The sequence below is a fragment of the Canis aureus genome, chromosome 24 (genome assembly GCF_053574225.1).
Source record: "Canis aureus isolate CA01 chromosome 24, VMU_Caureus_v.1.0, whole genome shotgun sequence".
Classification (NCBI taxonomy): domain Eukaryota; kingdom Metazoa; phylum Chordata; class Mammalia; order Carnivora; family Canidae; genus Canis; species Canis aureus.
This window is the reverse complement of record NC_135634.1, coordinates 14,925,297-14,942,850: the sequence shown is the minus strand read 5'-3', so window position 1 is coordinate 14,942,850 and position 17,554 is coordinate 14,925,297. Positions and strand designations below refer to the sequence as shown.

Genomic DNA, 17,554 nt, shown 5'->3' with positions numbered 1-17,554 from the left:
AACACAGGATGCTGCTACAGAGAACCCACTGGGCTTGTATTTTTAAGCCGTAGCCAATCCAGTCCATACAGAAAAATCCTCTGAATTGAGTATTGTAAAACCTAGGATGTCTTGTGGGTTGTTTATGCTTTTAGATATTAAAGATATTTCCTTAAAAACACATTTGCCTTCACTACATTAAAATTCCTCATTTGTGAATTATCTAAGGTATAGAATGGGTTTTGAGGAACAGAAGGCTGATTTGTTCTCCTGTACTTACTGGAAACAAAACCTCAAATTACTGTGGCTCCACTTTCACCCATGGTGCTGAAGCCAATGAGGTTGTAAATAAAGTATCGCTGGCACGTGTTTTTGCTCACATGCCATTATTCCTGGAACACTCTTTTTCCACACAACCAAATTATACCATCATACTCGTTTTTGTAAGCCTAGTTCAAGTGCTTCATCCATGAAGTCACCCAGTTCTTTGGCCCTAGATGGGACTGGCAGTCATCTCTGTCCCCTGGATTCTCCTATTTCTTGGTCTCTCTTGTTTCTTTTGCTTCTACCAAAGTGTAAGTCCATGGCTATGCTGTGCACCTTTCCCTCCCACTACCTGGCAAAATGCCCTAGATCTAGGAAGGGCCCAATATGTGCTTACATAAATGTAGCAGCCAACAATATTTCAAATCCTAAGTAATTCAGGGCCAGTTACTTCCCCCTCTCACTTTCTTTATCCCTGAAAAAGAGAAAAGAGAAGCCAATAAGTATTGGCAGTAAAAAGTGTCCCTCTCTCTTTGTTTTTCTTTTCAATTCTTGGGTGGAAATGGATCACAGATGCTATATTTGGAGAGATGTAGTTTGTTCAAAGTGGTGTCTAGAAAAGACCTTTGAAATGTGTCCGCCAGGGCTAGAATAATCACATCTTGCCTTTGCACTGCATTTTCATTTTGTTCGTTTGATTAGGAGAAATAACCAGCTCAAGTGCTTCCCCAGCTGCTGGACTGCTTTGTTTCTGTGTTCTGAAGGATTATGAAGCATCTTTGTAAATATAGAGTAGAGGCCAGAGTTGAACTTGAAACCCTTTTGGGAAAAGGAGGGGTGTGTGTGTGTGTGTGTGTGTGTGTGCATACACGCACACCTGTGCACACACACGTGCTTCTTGTTATGAAGCTCTATGATGATCGTACTGTTTTTCTGGAAATTTTTCTGGAGGCAAAGAGAATAACCTTTTACATACTTTTAAAGTACATGCAAAATTAGGAGATAATACATAATCAACTTAACTCCAGTAACCAAAGTCCGAAGAACCTGTTTACTAGGAATTTTATGCTCTGTTTTGTTGATAGGGGAGATATTTAATATTTCCTTAAGGTAGCAGTTAAGATATAATCGTGTTGTTAACTGTGAAGAACTTAGTTTATGTGAAGGTTCAGCAAACTATGGCCTGTGGGCCAAGTCTGGCCTGTGAGTGAAGAATGGTTTTTATATTTTTAAGATTTTTGTGTCTCAAAAAGAGAGGCTGTAGGCTCAAAGCCTAAAATATTTACTGTCTGACCCTTTACAGAAAATTTACCAACCCTTGATTTATATCATTGATTTCTGTTTGTGGATGAAGAAGCCAGGGCTCAGATGGTGTCCTGACTTGCCGAAGCTCATAGAGGCAGCGTGTCCTAATGGAAGGAGCATTGGATTCAAGTTTCTGCAGATCTGGCTTTTAATCCTATCTTGTGTTTGACCTGATATACTTCTGTGATTATTCGTAAAGTTTCCCTTTTGGTTCTGTCATTCTAGAGTTCACAGAGTAATGTCTGCAGTTCAGTTGTAATACTAAGTACCCAGAGTTAGCTCAGACTTCACAGGTTAAGGGCATAATTTTCTAGAAGACCTCCTTCACTTCGGACAGCAGCTTCAAGCTCTGGGATGCCTAGACTTTTTGTACTTGTGGCCAAATAGTTACAAATTCAAGGATTCCCATTACCTCTTCAGTTTGAATAATAAGCTAGAATAACTGAGAACTCAGAAAAGCACTATATTCAGGATTACAGTCTTTATCCTAAGGATACAAATCAGGACCAGCCAGATGAAGAGAGACACGCAGGATGAGGTCTGGGAGGATCCCACATAGGAAGCTTCTGTGTCCTTAGAGCATCTCACCTGATCTTTGGTGTCCATAGTTTTTATTGGGGTTTCATTACATAGCATTATTAATCAGATCATTGGCCACATGGTTGAATTCCAGTCTCCAGCCCTCCTTCTCCACAGAATTGGGAGGTCAGACCCCAACCCTCTAATCACATGGTTGGTTTTTCCACGGCATGGTCACCCCCCATTCTAAAATGGTCTAGGGGCCCACCAGGGTCACCTTATTAGCATAAAACTGAGTGTGGTCCCAGGGCCTCACCACAAATAACAAAGACACTCTTGTCACTGGGGCATTTCTAAGGGTTTAGAAGCCTCCCCAGAAAGCAGGACAGAGACCAGCCAAATTCTCTATTCTACAACAATGTCTAGCCAAGGTCTGACTTCCCACAGAGCTAGTTATAGAAGTTCTGGGGAAAGCCTCCACACTTTAATGGGTTTCTCATTTAGGAAGCCTAGAGCATTTCTTTCCCAAGAGTTTCTACTGTGAGATAGTGAGACTTCTTTGCAAGGGATGTGGACTAGATAAGTCACCAGTATATTCTGAGTTAGAGAAAAATATGGCAGCTCAGAGTAAAGGATTTTATTTCTATGTTGCTTAAGGCAATGAAATGCTTAGTAAAAATTGACCTTATATTAACTCCCCTTTTGTGTTTGACCCTCTGAGGTTCTTAACTCCCTGGACCAATTTCATTCACACTAATATGTATAATATATAAATAATCATAAAATAACATATAATTAATTAGATAGGAACAAATTTCAGAAACCTGTTAAGATTTTTCCTTCTCTTTCCAGAACGCTCTCCATGGAATTAATTTATGTAATGAGTAGACATGAGGCATTGTCCTCACTTTTGTCTGCTGCCTGCCCGTGGGAGGCCTAGCATTGCCCTCCTTCCTAGCTAGTGACTGCCCATCCCTATGTTATGTGAATGAAATGAGAAATTTGGGCCATTTAGTAAAATGAAAATACTCTAAGGACATGAACAGAGTGAGTAGGAAGAGATTAATAGGCAAGCTAGAGCCACAGTGTGGCTGGGGCCTGTGCAAGAGTTGTTGGTGTCAGTGGCCTATGTATTAGAACTAGTCTGGTTTTCTCTTTCCCTTCCCTATTCTTTATCCATCCTCCTTGAGAATGCCCTCCACCAGGAGACATGCCTGTCATCTATGTCTGTTTCTTAGAATTGTTTCTCCTATCTTGGCAGAAAGTCTGAAGGGAGGAGGGTCTTCTTTATTTATCCAGTCACCTTCCAACAATTTCTGGGCCTTCTCCAAACCAACCAACTTAAATGTTGCCATGAAGATGTTCCACTGTTGGGTCTGGCTTCCCTGAGTGTGGGTTGTGGCATCTAATGGCACCTGTGCTAGAGGCACCTAAAACCTTGTCCCCCACCCCAGGGTGATCTATAAGTGAATACATATTTATTCTTCCTCTTTAACCTTACTCACTCATCTGTCTTAAAGGGAAAACATAGGTTCTCTGTGAGCTCCCTTACAGTATTGGTTGGCATTTATGGTTATTCAGGGGTGAGTCATGGAACCCCTGGCTAGGGTCTAGGAGGGGACTTTACCCAGAACCCAGGGAATTGTTGGGATAGTTTCTGTTGCTCTCCATGAAATTGCTTCATCTTTATTCCAAAAGAAGGCCTTTATTTCCCTGCCTACTCCATGGGTAGAAGATGGCAATTAGAGACCCAGAGTGTATATATTAATAGAGCAGCCACATGTAGAAACCATCTTCCTTAAGTCCCCCTTCAAAGTTTCCAGAAGACTCCTAATGGTCTAGCTTGGGCCAAATAATTGTCCCCCGTGCAAAGAGCTGTGAATGGATGAAAGGGACTGCATTTTTAGACCTGTCTGGGGGCTCCCTGGCCTGTATGTAGGAGGGTAAAGGTTCAGTGACCAGACAAGGGAGTCTGAGGTTCATTAGCTGGGTAGGCAACCTCAAAAGGCACCTGCTACATTAGCCCTTTATTTATCTGTGTTTACAGACTGCCTACTGTGTGCCTGGTATTTTATTCAGGATGATGGTGCTAGAACCATGAGCAAGGCAATATTCCTGCCCTCGTGCCCTTGGCCAGCAGCTGTCTTGTCTGCATTTCTATTTTGTAATAGGCAAGCTTAGTGCTTGTCCATTTGCCTACTCTTGTTTCTCTTTATCCTTTTTTCTTTGGTTTCTTTCTCGACAGATATTTATTGAACTCCCACTGTCTGCTGACACTGTGCTTGTTTATATGGGGGAGTTGTAAGCATCTCCTCTAATTTTGCATGGTGGTATTTTCAAAATGCATTAGCTCAGAATTCATCTCATGAGTCTGAATTTGAAACCTTAGTCATAACGTGCTTCACTATATATGGTATAGTGTTTTCTTTAGGCGATACATTTTCAACAGATGTGTGATATTTTGAAAAGATTAATGTTTTTCTCCAAAGCAGGATTGGGTCAAGATGAGGCCACTGAGGTAGAAGACAGTTATCACAGTCTTAGGGAGGGGGGGACTATAACAATTGCTACCTAGAATAAAACTCTAGGGCTGGCCCTGTTGTAGTGTAGAAAGGTGAGCTGGCCTCATGCATGGTAGGTGCTTGGGAGATATCATTTCATGTAATTCTATCACTAATTGTGTAATTATTTTGCACCCCAATATTTGTTATCCAACACTTAAATTCTTGTTTGGGAAAACTGTTTCCATTCTCATTTCTATCAGAAATGCTTTTTTTTTTTTTTTTTGTTCCAATCTTCTTTTATTCAAATCCCAATTACCCAATGGTTTTTTTTTTTTTTTTTTTTTCTGGCCCACACATTCAATCCAAAAAAAGTCTTGCAGGGTTTTCTTTTGAGATGGTTCTCCTGTCTATTTTCTTTTTCTTTTTACCCATTCTCCATTTAATTTTTGCTTTTTAATGTCTTGCTTCTAGATGTAGAATTAATTTCCTACCTGGATCTCCTTATCTGCAAATTCTCCCCTCTTTCTGCTCCTACTTGTATATCCCTGCCAGGTGCACTTGTTCCCTGCTTGGAGACTGTCTGGGGCTTCATATGACCTTCAGGATGGAGTTGAAGCTTCTTTGCCTGGCATTGAAGTCCTTCCCAGTCTTTCCCCCCTCCCTGTCCCTCAATGGCCCTCCCCTCTCCTCCCTGCCAACCTGAGCTTTCCTTCTATTTCCCACTCTGGACCTTCAGTGCTGATTTTAAGTTTGTTTATTTTAATTGGCTTCTTATACATCTTGTCTACTTGGGATTTTGCTGAAGCTCTTTCTTGTTCTCACCCCAACTGTCTTTGTCCTCCTCTTTCCTAATAGAAACCTTACCCATACATTAAGGCTTTTATATCCATCCTCAAACTCTGTTCTGATCAGCTCCCCTCAAGCACAAACAGGCTGCTGACTCCTGACCCTCCTTAGCGTCTTCAAGCCTGATCTTAGTCACTTGTCATAAACCGTGGCTTACTGGTAACCATGGTTATACTTTAGCACCTTAAAGTTTTTGAGAGCAGGAGCCAGGTATTTTATTTTATTTTATTTTATTTTATTTTATTTTATTTTATTTTATTTTATTTTATTTTATTTTATTTTATTTTATTTTATTTTAATTAATTAATTAATTTTTTTTTGCGTTCCCAGCAGCATTTAACAAGTGATTCTCAACTGTGGCTGCCCACTTATAAGCCTTAAGTAACATTATTATTATTATTATTATTATTATTACTATTTTTAAGTAGGCTCCATGCTTTTAAGTAGGCTCCAGTGTGGGGCTTGAACTTGCAACCCTGAGATCAAGACCTGCGTTGAGACTAAGAGTCAGCTAAACCGAGGGAGTGACCCAGGCCCCCACCTCTTAAGTTACTTTATTTTATTTTATTATTTTTTAAAAGATTTTATGTATTTATTCATGAGAGACACACACAGAGAGAGGCAGAGACATAGGTAGAGAGAGAAGCAGGCTCCATGCAGGGAGCCCAAGATCACACCGTGGGCCCAAGGGAGGTGCTCGACCACTGAGCCACCCAGGCATCCCTTAGGTTACTATAAAACAGAGTAAAAAAAGTCGGAATCTGTGGGGGTTGGGCCCAGGATCTATTCATTATGGGAGCTCTCTTGGTGGTGATAATGTGCAGCCAGGATCAAGAGCCACTGAGTGAACACAGTCTAAGCAATGAACTCTTCTGACCCATACGAGTATGTGGCATTTGAGCCCTCTGTGCATATCACTGCATCTCTGCCTGGAGAATTCAAAGTGACCCTTGATAAGACTTGGGTGCAAATGGTTTATTCAACTAGCAAACATAAATGCCCATTATGTGTCAGGCACTGTTGTAGGTGCCGATATGACTGTAGTGAACAAAACATGTCCTGTTGTCCTGGAGCCATGGGAAGACAGACCGTAAATAAATAATGTCAAGTAATGATGATAAATGCTGGAGATAAACAAAGAGGGATAAGTGGGCAGGGAGAAGAGCAATATTTTTATATAAGGAATATTTTGAAACTAGCCTATCTGCCTTAAATCAGAAAATGCTTTAAAACCTAACCTTAAAAACAAAAACAAAAACAAAAACCTAACCTTCTCTGACTGAAGTGAGCTCTCAGGCCAGCCAGTCTTGAAGTGAGGACTTCTGCTCCCTGCTGCCCCTTGTCACTAAGCAGAGGGCAGAGTAGTCCCCTGTGGAGCCAGAGAAGCCTGGGAGAGTGGAGGCTGGAGGAAGGGAGTGAGGATCTGAGGTTGGAGTCCCTAAATGGAGAACAGCCAGGGTGCTGTGACCAGGGACCTAGCTATGAATACTCTCCAGGCTGCTATGTCAGCTGTCAACCGATTTCATGTTTTGGTTGTCCCTCTCTTGTGATAAGGATTATAATAGGATTATAATCTCTTTAAAACGATGACATACTTAAGTAGCCAAGACATTCTATTCCAAGATTTTTCTCTGTCAGTGAATATTCCTTGTAGCTGTGAAGTAGATGTTTATTGAAATGAGATGTCCAATATCAGAGTGAAAATACACGCAAGGAAAAGGAGAGAAGGCTGCCTCTGCAGGCGATTTATTTTTCTGTGATCCTGTACTTCAGACACCCCCCCCCCCCCCCCGCCCCAAGGTCCCTTCTAGAGGTGGGTTGCCTCTTGTGAGGAGGGACAGACGTTGTAGCTGAAGCATGTGTGTCCTCCGGTGTGGTAGTGTGAGTAATGGGTGTGTCATTATTCTCCATGCAGACACCTCCCTACCTGAAGGTTGTGGGGAGGTTGAGCTCACAGAAAGCCTTGACTATAGAACTGAAATCAACTCTTAAGGAGACAGACTTGCTTGTATCTTAACCACAGACGCCTCACCGGAGCCATAAGTGAAAGATCCCGCATCGCCCCCAGAGCTGGGATTGGTAGCGCTACCGCTCGCTCGCAGGTGGCCGCGCGCCCCTGGGGAGGGAGGAGCTGGGCGCTCCGGCCGCGGTGGAGCCGAGCCCATCGCCCTGAGGGTCGGGCAGCTCTCGTTTGTGGGGCGCGGCGATGTGCTTTCTCCATCCTTTTATGCGGCGACTGAAATGCAGGGCGCATCCCCTCTGCTGGTATCTTTGTCCTAAGCGCAGTCGAAGCCGCCCGAGAACCGGGCCCCGGAGCGCAGTCCCTGGACCCAAAGGGGGGAGCCCGCCCGGGCAGGTGGGGCGTGGGGGGAGGCCCCAGCCCGCGGCCCCGCCGCCCCGCCGCCCCCCCGCCCCCAGCCGGGCCTCGCGCCGCAGCCGGGCGGGGGGGTGCGGGGCGGAGTCGGCGGCGGGAGCGCTCCCGGCTCGGCGCCCCGGGGACCCGGGCGGGGGCGGGGCGAGCCGCGAGCAGCTGCGGCGGCGGGTCTCCAGGGGGAGCCACGGTACAGAGGCGGCCCGGCCTCGCGCGGAGCATCCTTCCCCGGGGCCCCGCCCGCTAGCCCGTCGCCCGCGTTCGCCGCTCCCGCCCGGCCTGACTTCTTTGTGTTTGGTTCTCTGCCCGCGCCCCGTCTCTGCAGGACCTGTTCGTCCTTCTTCGGGCTACAGGAAGGCAGAGGATGAGATGTCCCGGGCCACGTCTGTTGGAGACCAGCTGGAGGCGCCGGCCCGCACCATTTACCTCAACCAACCGCATCTCAACAAATTCCGTGACAACCAGATCAGGTAGACGCGGGGCAGGTGGCGGGCAGGTGGCCGGCAGGTGGCCGGCAGGTGGCCGTGGCCCTCCCCCGCCGCGCGGCCCCGCGCCCCTGCCCGCAGCCCCTCCCCTCCCCCGCCCTCTGGCGCCCGCGGTCCCTCTGCCTGCGCCCCGGTGGGGTCGGGCGGGTACAGCCTTTATCTGGTCTCCGTGGCATCCCTTCTGGGCTCGGGCTCGCCGTGAGCCCCGAGGAAGTTTTTATTCTCGTGTTCCTGACCAAAAATGAGGTCTCTCCTTATCTTTTCATCCCTGGGCTCCCTTCCAAGAATTTCTCCTAGACCTGTTTTAAGCCAGATGATAGCTCTCCTTATCAATTTGCAGACCATAATATGGGGGAATGCTTTATTTTTATTTATTTATTTATTTTTTTGGTGGTGGTGGTGGTGGTGGTGGTGGGGAATGCTTTATAAAGGAATCCCATAGGTCACGGGGACTCGCATTCAGCCCTAAATGGTCCCCAACATTGGTTATGAGGTCTCTGTTTGCTGGGAAACTTTGCCCAGAGTTACCTTCCATCCATCTTTCTGTTAACATGCAAGTGTCTGCTTTTTGCTGGCTACTGTGTCCAATGCTTTAGTTTTACTAGATCAAGGAATCCTCGTAACCTCTCGAAGGCATTACCTTCAGATCAGGAAACTGAGGTAGAAAGATGTTCAATAATGTACTGGTCATGTGGTCATGTGGCTACTAACTAGCAAGCTGTGAGTAGCAACCACCTTTTCTGACTACTATAGCTAAAATTCTTTCTGCTGTGCAAAGCTAGATCTTTAGGCATGGGTGTTAGTACTTTTTCAAATTTCATTAAACTTTCTGACTTAGACAACTTTATGTGAGTGACTTCAGAGGATATACTTCTGTGAGTGGCTCAGAGCATCATGCTCAGGTGTAAAGAAGTTAAATGATCAGGTTACACGTAGATTATTGACAGGCTTGAATTTCAATCCAGTGTTTCTTGAAAGCCCTGATTAAAACTTCATTGCATGTTTAAGTATTGCACTACAGCATTAGCGCTTACATAGGCTGCTTAGGCTGATATCTTTATTGAAAAAGGATTGGCTACTGGGCATGACTGTAGCTTGACAGAATTTATGGTAGAATAATGATGCATTTTATATGGAGATGATACCTTCATTTATTAAGGGAGTATTAGATTATCTTGGCTTTATTTTGGGTTTTAGGAATGACCATTAGGGCACATTCTTCACCTAAAAGTGTAGCCTAGAAGAGTAGCTGAGGTCCCATTCAAGAATGTGTGGGCTTGGTTTAAAATACAGAGCAGCACCCACAATGAGTTACTACTTCACACACTCACATGGCTCTAATAAAAAAAGATAACAGGCATTGGGTGTTGGCGAAGATATGGAGAAATTGGAGCCCTCCATATCTTGATAATGGGAATGGATAATGGTGCAGCTGCTTTGGAACACAGTTTGGCAGTTTCTCAAAAGGTTAAATGTAAAATTACCATGTGACCCACCAACCCAAGATCAAGGAGAACCTATATGCATACAAAAACATGTACACAAATGATCAGAGCAACATTATTCACAATAGTCCTGAAGTGGAACAACCCAAATATCTATCAACTGATGAATGAATAAATAAAATGTGGCCTATCCATGCAATGAAATACTATTGGCCATAAAAAGGAATGAAATACAGATACATGCTACAATAGGGGTGAGACTTAAACATTTATAAAATGAAAGAAGCCAGTCATAGAAGGCCTCACTCATTCCACCTACGGGAAATGTCTAGAGGCAAATCCATTGAGACATATATTAGTGACTTTTAGGGCTAGGAAAGTGGGAAGAGGTTGAGAAATGGGAGTGACTGCTAATGTACATGGGGTTTCATTCTGGGCTGGTGATTGCACAACTCTGTGAATACACTTAAAACCATTTGGAATCCTGCATTGCCAATACAGTTCCATTTCTTCATACCTTATATATGTTTCAATTACTTTTAAAAAGATGGAAAGGTTACTTTAAAAAGGATCTGATCTTGTCTCTTTTTTGCTCGATTTTGGGATTCAAGAGATTTATATGTAGTACTGCCTTTTTCACTATATTATGTGCTTTATAAACAGTAAATGTATTAGGCCAATATATATATGTATGCATATATGTATTTATGTACACACTACATAAGAAGGATATAGAATTGAAGATTTTTTAAAAATCTTAGGATATTTTCAAGTAGTACTTTATCTTAGTTCTTAATGTCTTTGACTTTGGTATTCATTTAAGCATGCTTAAAGTTGGGAAAATAAGGGTCTTTGTTTTGTTTGAATTATATGGAAGATAAAGATTTTTAAAAGTCTTGATAATGTGGCTGCACTATACTAGTGCAAAGCTGACTTTTGAGGCTGATTTTATTATCTGAATTTTTCAACTGGCTACCTGTTGTATAGTTTCAGTTGTACTTTTTTGGAGTCAGGGGAGGAATAAGTATGGAAATAGACATACAGTGGGGTTGGCCACGAGTAAAATAGGTAGACACCAACTATTCTATTTAAAGTCTTGTATAGGAATATAATTCCATTAGTTAAAATATATCATTAAATATTAAAATTCATATAGTTTCTAAGTTCTTGGCTTATAATGTGAACATGACATACTCAGACCCACTGAATAGGGTCTACAAAATTAAAATGTGGCCCTTGCTATTTTGTAAAATGGCTTTTGAGTATTCACTTCACCTCAACTCTATATTTAGGGGAATTACTAATGGTAATGTGAATTCTAGTTCATTAAGGAACTGATTATAAAACTTCTTGACATTAAAGCTTAAGGATTTTGCAAAATGTTGAGCCACATTATTTTTGTACTTTAATATTGCTGAGGTCAAGTCTTATAAAAATATTGTCTTCTTAAAAAAATTTTATTTATTTATTTGACAGAAAGAGTAAGAGAGAGCACAGCAGAGGGAGCAGCAGAAGCAGAGGGAGAAGTGGACTCTCTGCTGAGCAGGGAGCCCAATGTGGGGGCTCAATCCCAGGATCCTGAGATCATGACCGAAGCCTAAGGCTCAGCCACCCAGACACCCCAAAACATTAATTCTTTTAATAACACTTTTAGGGATCCCTGGGTGGCTCAGGGGTTTAGCACCTGCCTTCGGCCCCGGGGCGTGATCCTGGAGGCCTGGTCTGAGTCGCGCTCCCTGCAGGGAGCCTGCTTCTCCCTCTGCCTATGTCTCTGCCTCTCTCTGTGTCTCTCATGAATGAATGAATAAGATCTTAAAAAAACAAACAAACAAACAAACAAACAAACAAACAAACAAACAAAAAACCACTCTTAGTCTTGGCCATGAAAATTTGCTAAAAGTTGATAAAGCTATACAAAGGACTATTTTCATAAAAGGAAGTTGATAAATTATTTTTTTTCTTAATTTTTCTTGAGAAAGGGTTAAGGTTTTGTTTTTTGTTTTTTGTTTTTGAGGCAGGGACATGGAGTATGTATCCTGGATTTTTTGCTTCTAAATCAGTTTTTGAAAAGAAGGGAACAGGGGGACAGATTAGATTCATTCTAGTCGAGGAGTCAAGGGTGCTGACTGTGGCTGCTCTACGCCTCAGGAGGCTGGTGTTCTTACTTCCGCACTCCAGGCCCTTTATGGCTCAGAGCCTTGGATCATGGCAGTTGCTCTGTGACTGCATTTACGGGCACCTGGCACTTTGACTTCAGAAAAGAGATCAGAGTTTGCTAAGGAGGGATGTGGTTGTCCAGCATTGGGGGAAGGTTGGTGAGGGGCTGAATGGTACAATTTAGGACAGGCAGTGAAAATTTGGGCTGTTGTTTCAACTAATGTATCCAATAAAGAGGCTGGGTCTGGTGAGGAGGAGTAAGGTCACTGCTGGAGTTGACTGTGGCCTTGGCCCCCTGGGGGAATATCAGACATGGTAACTCCAAATCCCAAGCAATTCCTTGAAATTCCAGGAGGATCTGCCCTATGTCAGTAAATGTCTCTTTAAACCCTGTTCTTGTTTTGACACTGAAAATAATAACACTAGTGATTGATTTAAAGCTGTGGTAGGTGTAAGTCAATTTTAGAATTATTGAAGCCAGTGAATTTTGATTATTGTAATCATGAGAAAATAGGTCTTTTTCTCCTAAGCATTGATTTTTCTAGGGCCTTAATTATGAGTAGTAATTAATGGAATATTATAATGTACATACAAACATGTGTAGGATTCTGTATATACCCACCTAACAAGATCTCTTTTTTTTCTGGTGTACAATCTCCTTGTAAATATTTATAATAGCTTTATTGAGATATGGTTTACATACCATATAATTAATTTACTAAAGTATATGGTTCATTGCTTTTTAGTGTTTTTCAGAGTTATACAACCATCACTACAGTCAATTTTAGAACATTCTCGTCACTTCCAGAAGAAATCCCATACCCTTTAGCTGCCCTCTTCCTACCTCTTCTTCCAGCCCTGAGCAACCACTCATTTCCTTTCTATATCTGTAGATTTCTCTATTCTGGACATTTCATATGAATGCTATTATTTCATCTTAAGTGTTTTAACTTAAATATTAAATGCTTATGGAAAGCTTATTATTTAGAGCAACCTGGTGGTGAATCTTTAATTTCGTATATCTAAATTTTAAATAATGATTAAAATTAATTTTTTTTCTGGAAAATACCTTGAAACTTACTGATCAAGAAACAAGGATTGAAAATTGTTTCAATCAAGATCAGGTGTATGCAGTCCTTTTATGTGACTATCAGCATGTCATTTGAAATAGTTCCAAGGCTGTGAGGCAGTTTGAAGTGAGGTCCTCATAGCAAGTTAGGAATGTTTACAGATACTCTATTTCAAATGAATCATTTAAGGTGGGAGTTCTAGCTAACAAAAATCTTCATTAAAGCAATAATTTGAGCTTTGTCAAGCTTTGCATTTCTTCTTGGTTTGTCTTTTTTTTTTTAATTTATTTATTTATGATAGTCACACTCAGAGAGAGAGAGAGAGAGAGGCAGAGACACAGGCAGAGAGAGAAGCAGGCTCCATGCACCGGGAGCCCGACGTGGGATTCGATCCCGGGTCTCCAGGATCGCGCCCTGAGCCAAAGGCAGGCGCCAAACCGCTGCGCCACCCAGGGATCCCTCTTCTTGGTTTGTCTTAAAGGAAAATTGCTTAATATTGTTTTTGCTAAGATAAGTTTAAAATGGAATTTTGCCTTTCTAGAAAAAGGAATTGAGCATTGTGTGGTAGGTTTGAGAGTATCAAAGTTTTATGGTATTGTGCTGGGATCCTAATGTTTGAGGGTGCGTGTTTGTCAAAGGAACGAGGGGCACAGAATCTTGAGATGCCAGTTTGTGCTGGAATAGCCATGATAGATGACATACATTATTCTAGATCTAATATTACTGAGTGCTGAAAGGATGGAGGATTCTCTTCCAAAGCTTGAAGAATTTAGGTAGCATCTGGTTGCAACACTTAAGCTTGGCAAAAATAAAATATGTAAAATATTCATCAAGAGTAATTTGTGGGGCACCTGGGGGCTCAGTCGGTTAAGCATCTGCCTTTGGCTCAGGTCATGATCTCGGGGTCCTGGGATCAAGCCCCATATCAAGCTCCCTGCTTGGCGGGGTGTCTGCTTCTCCCTCCCCCTTTGCCCCTCTCCCGACTCATGTTCTCTCTCAAATAAATAAATAAAATCTCTTTAAAAAAAGAGTAATTTCTGTTGAGAGCATTCCTGTTACCTACCTCAAAACAGCTTCAAGGTGTTCTATGTACACTGTTTATGTACACTGTTTTTATTGACTTATTTATGTATTTTTAATTTGTATATATTGAAAATGTACAACATGATTTGATGTGTGTATACATAGTGAGATGTTTAGTCAAGCTAATCTCATCTCCTCACTTAGTGACCATTTACTCATTTCTTCACTTTTTAGTTTAGAGGTAGATACACTTGGTTAATCTCCAAACCAGGCGGTGTATTTTCTGCACATGAATGTCACTGCATGTTGGGAGTTCTTAATTTGTACATACCAGCAGCAACTAATGCCGTAGAAGATTCTTGCTATTAGAACGTTATCAAGTTTACACCCTTGGACGAGGCTTTTGAGGCATGGTACAGATAAAAATATTCAAATTGAGGAAACTTTAGCACTGTATTTCAGGTAACCATTGAAAGCATGGGCTTTCCTGAAGTGTATTTTTAGAGACAGAAATGCGTGTCAGCCTTGGGCCAGTTTTGTATTTGATGTTTGTACAGAAGCAGCACGTGTCTAGGAAAACAGACTCAAGTGATAATTTCTTTATCAAGCTGACCCTTGTATGGATGGATCGGGAGCATACCTTGAATTCGGTCCAAGACACGTCTATGCCATTCTTATTGATGAAAGTAGGTAAAGGCATTTGGCTTGAGAGTTTCAGTTAGTAACTTATTTCCCTTATCCTCTACTCTCAAATTTTATTAAGTCTTACTGCCTTCTGTGAGCTTGTGAGCATTTCTGATTCTTACCAATACAAAGAATTGAATATCAGAATTTGTGAAAAAAAAACAAGTTAAAATTGAACCAGAAGTAGAGGAGACTAAGGACCTAGGGCAACTAAATGTAGTGTGAGTTCTGAATCAGATCTTGGAGCAGAAGAAGTACATTAGTGGAGAAACTGAACTTTGAATAAATGGTGTAGCTGGATTAGTATTGTGCCAGTGTTATTTTCATATTTGTCTTAGTAATTTTTTTGAGGTAGGTGACATCCAGTGTTATTAGTTTTGATCCTTATGCTTATGGTCATATTAACCTTGTGGGGAACCTGGGTGAAGGATATATGGCAACTCTTTTACTATTTTTGTGACTCTTCTGTAAAGACAGTTACCTCAAAATATTTGAAAAACTAACCAGAAGTGTCTGGGGGAATAGGAACTGAATACTATAGTCCTGTCTTTGTGTTGGTGCTTTGGGACATGTTTGGGTCCTCTATTGGAGACAGACATAGCTTTGAAGGGTTGATGGTCATGTATACTGGACCCATCTCTTGACATGTTTGTTATGCTAATTAGATGGGAGAATACTTACTCCTTGGGTGTCAAACAACATTCCTTAGATGACAACACTGAGAGTCTGTTTGCATAGCATCTGACCTACTTGTACAGAAGTTGAAAAGTAGGTAGCAAAGTAAATGCAGAAAAGTCTGTGGTCAGAGTTTAGTCACGTGAGCCTTTGTATAGTTCTCTAGAAAGTAGCATCTAAGTGCTTATTCCACTTAGTGGCTGAGTCACTCAACAGACAGCAAAAGCTTACTCAGAAATGCTAATCAGCATCCCTTTCAAGAGGGACAATGCTTACAGAGAACAAAAGGAGAGGTCTGACCATTGTTGGGGTCAGACATGCAGGGCTGTTTTACAAAGAAATTTCCTGAAATCCATGAGGTTGGGTTTGATCATTTAAATGCTGATCGGAAAAAAAAAAATAAATGCTGATCGAACCTTTTCTCTTAAAGCAGCTCTTGAATTCTATATTTTTAGCTACCCTTACTGATTTATATTACATACAGTTAAAAAAGGATTTGGGGTTGAATTTGGGATGTTGCTGGTCATTTTGAGAATTATTCTATATATCTTTGGTATTTGTTACATAAACTATCACTCCAAAGGAGTGTTGGCCAGTTTTAGTTTCAGGACTGCCTGAGAAAAGACATCCACTTGAGAGTGGGCTTAGTGTTCTCATCGAAGTTCTAGGTTTAGGTCCATGGTCTCCAGACTGTTTCGATCACATGTCCCATTAGTAAAACACTTACCATGAAACTTTAATATGTATATTAAGTATCTGTACATATATTACTATCATTAGTTTTTATCTCAAGACTTAACATGTATTTACGAAGGTTCTCAGTTAAGAATTAGATGTAAATCTATGTTAATAATTTTGATTATTTTGAATACTTTTGGGTGACTTAATCAGATTTCATTAAATTGTCCCAATATTTAACCTGGTAGAATGGATTTGAAGAGCTTTTATTAGAAAGGGGACTATCAGGTCAGTTTTTGTGTTTTTGTTTGTTTGTCATTTGCTTATTTTCAATCTGTGGTTAGTTTCATTGCATGATTCTTAAGCCACTTGTCCTTGCGAGGGTTAGTTGAGCTGAAGTTAGCTAAATTACTCCATATACACACCTAACTGGACACAGAAATGGAACTATGTAGTAATAAGTGGAGCGAACAGACAGGAGAGGGTACCACTGTCACTCCCTCGTTAGTCCTCTGAGGTTGCCGTGAGAATGTCTTCTGAGGTTGCCGTGAGTATACATAGCCTAGGTGGCTTGAACAACATTCTCTCATGATAATAAGCACTGTTTTCCCTGCAGTTCTAGAGGCTTGAAGTCCAAGACCATGAGTGGCAACATGGCCAGGTTCTGGTGCATGCCCTCTTCCTGGTTTGTAGATAGCTGCCGCCTTGCCATGTGCTCATGTGGTGAAGTGAGAGACCTGGCTCTCTGGTGTCCCTTCTGATAAGTGCATGAAGCGCATCATGGGGCCCCATGCTCATGACCTCAGCTCCACTTCATCACCTCACAGAGACCCCATCTCCAAGTTCTATCACATTGGGGGGCAGGGCTTCAACATATCAATTTTCAAGGGACACAGTTTAGTTCATTGCACCAGCAACTCCCTCTCTCCTCCTTTGAGAGCTTTCCCTCAAACCACATTACATAGGACCATGTTGGGGCACCAGTGCCAATCCCTTCAATAAACGTTAAATCTTACTTGTTTGGAAGTGCATATACACATAAAGCTGATGACCTCTTCCTGCCTTCTACTTAGGAACCACCAGTTTTAGGTTATCTCCAAAGAAGATAGTCTATCTGGTCTGACCCATTCTGGTTTTGACTTCAGACCCCAGCAGCACTGAGACTGGTCACAGCAGTGAGACTTAGCACCATATCTGGCCCTGCATTTGATATATACTAGAAATGCACCTCAGTCCCTTTTACCAAGCATACTTAATTGGGGCTGGGTGCCTGGCTGTGCTGCAGGGAGAGGCAGGAAGCAGAATGGGGGGAAGCTTGCAGGTGGGTGATTGGTGAGCTGGGCTGGAAGAGAAGTTTGAGGTCAGCCTGAAAGACAAGGTGTGGTTCATGTGGGGAGGGTGTCCTTGGCATGGGGCACAGCACATGTGAAGGTGCAGAGAAGTAGAAAAGCCGAGTGTGTGTCTTTCCAGCAAGGATGTGGAAGCAGTCAGAGATGATGGATGATATGCTTTGAGAAGCCTGGCTACTAGAGATGGGTTAGGTGTAGCC

General features: G+C 42.1%; 1 protein-coding gene across 15 annotated transcripts in view; it reads left to right on the top strand.

The window, feature by feature from the left end:
• LOC144295815 (phospholipid-transporting ATPase IB) overlaps positions 1-17,554 on the top strand; it is a 570,630-nt gene that overhangs the window by 84,403 nt on the left and 468,673 nt on the right. For all 15 annotated transcript variants that reach the window (XM_077868357.1, XM_077868362.1, XM_077868360.1 and 12 more), the window contains one exon: positions 8,114-8,258. In XM_077868357.1, coding sequence (XP_077724483.1) covers positions 8,158-8,258 — 101 coding nt within the window. In that variant the 5' untranslated portion in view covers positions 8,114-8,157. The remainder of the gene's footprint in view (positions 1-8,113; positions 8,259-17,554) is intronic.